This window comes from Hyla sarda, chromosome 2, assembly GCF_029499605.1.
Source record: "Hyla sarda isolate aHylSar1 chromosome 2, aHylSar1.hap1, whole genome shotgun sequence".
Taxonomy (NCBI): Eukaryota; Metazoa; Chordata; class Amphibia; order Anura; family Hylidae; genus Hyla; species Hyla sarda.
In genome coordinates this window covers 6,395,416-6,399,689 of record NC_079190.1, presented here as the reverse complement: position 1 = coordinate 6,399,689, position 4,274 = coordinate 6,395,416, and the positions used below count along the sequence as shown (strand labels likewise).

General features: G+C 44.2%; 1 protein-coding gene across 1 annotated transcript; it reads left to right on the top strand.

Moving 5' to 3' along the window:
- The first annotated feature begins 3,131 nt into the window (after positions 1–3,131).
- LOC130356335 (olfactory receptor 6B1-like) lies at positions 3,132–4,067 on the top strand. Its single transcript, XM_056557690.1, has one exon. The coding sequence runs from the start codon at positions 3,132–3,134 to the stop codon at positions 4,065–4,067; it is 936 nt and encodes a 311-aa protein (XP_056413665.1).
- The last annotated feature ends 207 nt before the right edge of the window (positions 4,068–4,274 follow it).

Below are 4,274 nucleotides of genomic sequence, written 5' to 3'. Positions count from 1 at the left end.
CCGATAGTCCACGCAGAAACGAATAGTCTCATCTTTCTTCTTAACAAGGACCAAGGGAGTGGCCCAGGGACTCTGACTCTCTTGGATGATGTCAGCCTCCTTCATTTCAGTCAATATTTTCTTGACCGTCTGGTACATACCCGGGACCACCGGGCAGTGTCTCCTTGATTGGGGGACTTTCGCCTGTCAGGATCCGGTACTGGATCATAGTAGTCCGGCCAAAATCGGTTGGGTGCTTGCTGAAGGCCTCCTGGTACTGTTTGGCCACTTGAATAACTCCACCCATCTGTTCTCTTGGGGTTCTTTCGTCCCCCACTTGGAGCTGGGTCCACCATGGCTCAGGATGACTGGTGTTAGGTCCATGAGCTGTCTGGGCTGTCCCCTGTCGGGCCACCTGCGTCCTGGTGAGTATGTCCTTTGGCCCAAGATGATACAATTGAGCAACAGGAGTATAGTTCGGCAGCATGGTCACAGCGTCGGATCAGTTGACCACACGGACCGGGACTTTCTCATTGGAGACAGTAATCAGGCTTCTCACCGCTCGGACTAAAGGTTAGTCTTCCAGCTGTATCGGCTCCAGAAATGCTTGATAATCTTGGTTCTTAACCCCAGGATGGGCATGGCACCAGATGATGGTTTTCTGTGTGAGGCTGTAAGACTACTGACCGGATATCCTGAATCCTCGGCAGATTTTCTCCTGGCGGTTGACAAACTTTTGCTCTGCTTGAAGAGTCTTCAAGTGGTGTTGTGCAGCTCGATGGCCTGAAGGTGACATGTGAGGGAGAGAGGCATGCAAAGCATTAACCCTTTCCACCTCAATTAAAGTCCTCTTCCTGCAGTCAGTGTTACCTATGCCTACACAGCTAGGTAACTACTAAATAGCATAGTGCACTTACAAAGTGTAACATACCTTTACTAGGCCAAGTGCTCTCATACCCGGCCCAGAGAATATTCTGTGATGAAAAGCAATGCCTATAATATTGTGGGCATCATCATCAGTGTACAGGAGCACAGCACACATCAATGTGTTTGTGGCAAAATTTGAACATCACTATGGGCATTATCCCTGTACTATAATATCATTGTACTGTGTGTGACATCACTATGGGCATTATCCCTGTACTAGAATATCATTGTACTGTGTGTGACATCACTATGTGCATTATCCCTGTACTATAATATAATTGTACTGTGTGTGACATCACTATGTGCATTATCCCTGTATTATAATATAATTGTACTGTGTGTGACATCACTATGTGCATTATCCCTGTATTATAATATAATTGTACTGTGTGTGACATCACTATGGACATTATTTCTGTGCAGTATGGAGACCAGAACAAACGTAAGCTTTTTATCTGTCAAGGGCGAGTTGTTAGGCACCCATACACATTATGTGGCCCACTGAGGGTGGTGGTTTGGCCGACACATATCTATGGTGTATGGGTAGCTTTGAAAGGATGACCTTCCACCCTCTACCAGTCAGCCTGCAGGGAGAACATTCAGTTTCTTACATCTATTCTTCCATATTTCAATGGGTCATCACCAATAACCACATAAAAGGATATAATGGAGCTGTCATGGTGTTATTTGCACTTGTCATCACTTCTGGCTTAAAGTGGCAGAAGACAACTGGGACCTTATTAAGACTCAAACAATCCCCAAGACGACAAACACGACTAATTGGATATTTATTTGTCTTAGAAAGATGTCAACCGCCAGGGACATTATAGTTGTGTTACTGTGTATATAAATATAAGTGTCAAGGAAGTGCACAGAACATTGCTGGGACTGATGATGACCGAGATCACCGGAACGTTTCTACAAGAAGAATTGTCATATTATAGGAGATCCCTCGATGTGACTCTGATAGCTCCACTACACAGAAGGTTAGTATTATGGAACTGCATATAGACAGCAATTCAGTTTTGGGATACGGAAGCTTAAAGGGGTATTCCGCCCCTAGGCATCTTATCCCCTATCCAAAGGATAGGGGATAAGATGTTAGATCGCCGCGGTCCCGCTGCTGGGGACACCGGGGATCGCCGTTGCAGCACCCCGCTATCATTACTGTGCAGAGCGAGATCGCTCTGCACGTAATGACGGGCAATACAGGAGCTGGAGCATCGTTACGGCATGGCTCCGCCCCTTGTGACGTCACGGCCCACCCCGTCAATACAAGTCTATGGGAGGGGGCGTGGCGGTCGTCACGCCCCCTGCCATAGACTTGCATTAAGGGGACGGGCCGTGATGTCATGAGGGGCGGAGCTATGATGTCACGCTGCTTCGGCCCCTGTATCGCCCGTCATTACGCACAGAGCGAACTCGCTCTGTGCAGTAATGATGGCGGGGTGCCGCAGTGGCGATCCCCGGGGTCCCCAGCAGCGGGAACACAGCGATCTAACATCTTATCCCCTATCCTTTGAATAGGGGATAAGATGCCAGGGGCGGAGTACCCCTTGAAAGGGGTACTCCCGTGGAAAACTTTTTTTTAAATCAACTGGTGCCAGAAAGTTAAAAATATTTGTAAATCACTTCTAGTAAAAAATCTTAATCCTTCAAGTACTTTTTAGGGGCTGTATACTGAAGAGAAATCAAAAAAAGAAATGCATTTCCTCTGATATCATGACCACAGTGCTCTCTGCTGACCTCTGCTGTCCATTTTAGGAACTGTCCAGAGCAGGAGAAAATCCCCATAGCAAACATATGCTGCTCTGGACTGTTCCTAAAATGGACAGCAGAGGTCAGCAGATAGCACTGTGGTCATGACATCAGAGGAAATGCATTTCTTTTTTGGATTTCCCTTTAGTATACGGCCCCTAAGAAGTACTGGAAGGATTAAGATTTTTTAATAGAAGTAAAATCTGTTTAACTTTCTGGCACCAGTTGATTTAAAAAATAAGTTTTCCACAGGAGTACCCCTTTAACTTCTATCCATCTAAATTCTGCATACAGCGTTCGGAACTAAATGTTTTGATTGCCGGCCAGTGGAGCACCCCTTTAATAGCATATGACCTATTTAAAAAATTTCCCCTAAAGTCTAGCTGTCAGTAGTCAATGAATCATTTATATATTTTTTCTGTCTAGTTCTCCTGTTTTTATCTCCTCCAGAACCCCAAGGTTCCTCCATGGCCAATCGTTCTGGTGAATTTTACTTTGAGCTCATTGGATTTCCAGGAATTCCTCCACAGTTTGACGTTCTTTTCTCCTTCACGATGTTAATTTTGTATAACATATCTCTGGTCTCGAATGGATCCGTAATGGTCTTGATCATCATGAAGGAAAAGCTGCACGAGCCTCTGTATATAATGATCGCCAACCTGGCTTTCTCCAACCTCCTTTTCGACACGGTCACCTTACCTAAATTTATTGCCAAGTACTGGTTTGATGGTGGAAGAATATATTTTCTTCCATGTATCATCCAGTTATATTTTGTCCATTTTTTGTCTCTAGTAGATGCTTATATAATCATGTTGATGGCTTTTGATCGCTATGTTGCTATTTGTAAGCCATTGAGGTACTCGTCCATAGTCACCCACAGAGTCACTGTAGTCGCCTGCGGGATGTTCTCTCTCCTTGTTGCTTTGGTTACACCCATGAACCTGCTTGTTCTAAAGCATCCTTTCTGTGGTCCTAATAAGATTCTCAACTTATTTTGTAACACCTCAACCCTTTTACGCTTGGCTTGTGATGATGTTAATGATACTCGGGGAGCCATATTGACTTATGCTATGGTTATTCTTTTCCTACCTTTGACTTTCATCATATTGTCTTATTCCATCATCATCGTTTCCATCATCTCTTTAAACCATTCTAAGAGTTGGAGGAAGGCTCTGTCCACATGCACATCACATTGGATTGTAATGTCCCTGTTCTATGTCCCTCGGATATTTGTGTATATAGCCAATTATGCCCGTCTGGTCCTTTCTCCAGATCTCAATGTTTTCCTTATCTTTCTGTACTCATATTTGCCACATTTAGCCAACCCTCTAATATACTGCCTAAGAACTGAGGAGATCAAAAAGATAATTGCCAACATTCTGAAAAGTAGATTTGAAACTTAGACCAAACTTCCATAAACTTTCATCTATGTTTTTGTCTGGTAATAACCAATAGTTACATGGTAACCATATGTTTAGGACTAGAGGTCACTGGTGGAAAGCAGAAGACGAATTTTAATTATAATAACCCTAGCCGGTGTCTTCCATTGGATTTCCTTCTATCACCATCCGTTCCATCTTGCTTGCTCTCCCTCTATGTCAGTCCATCTA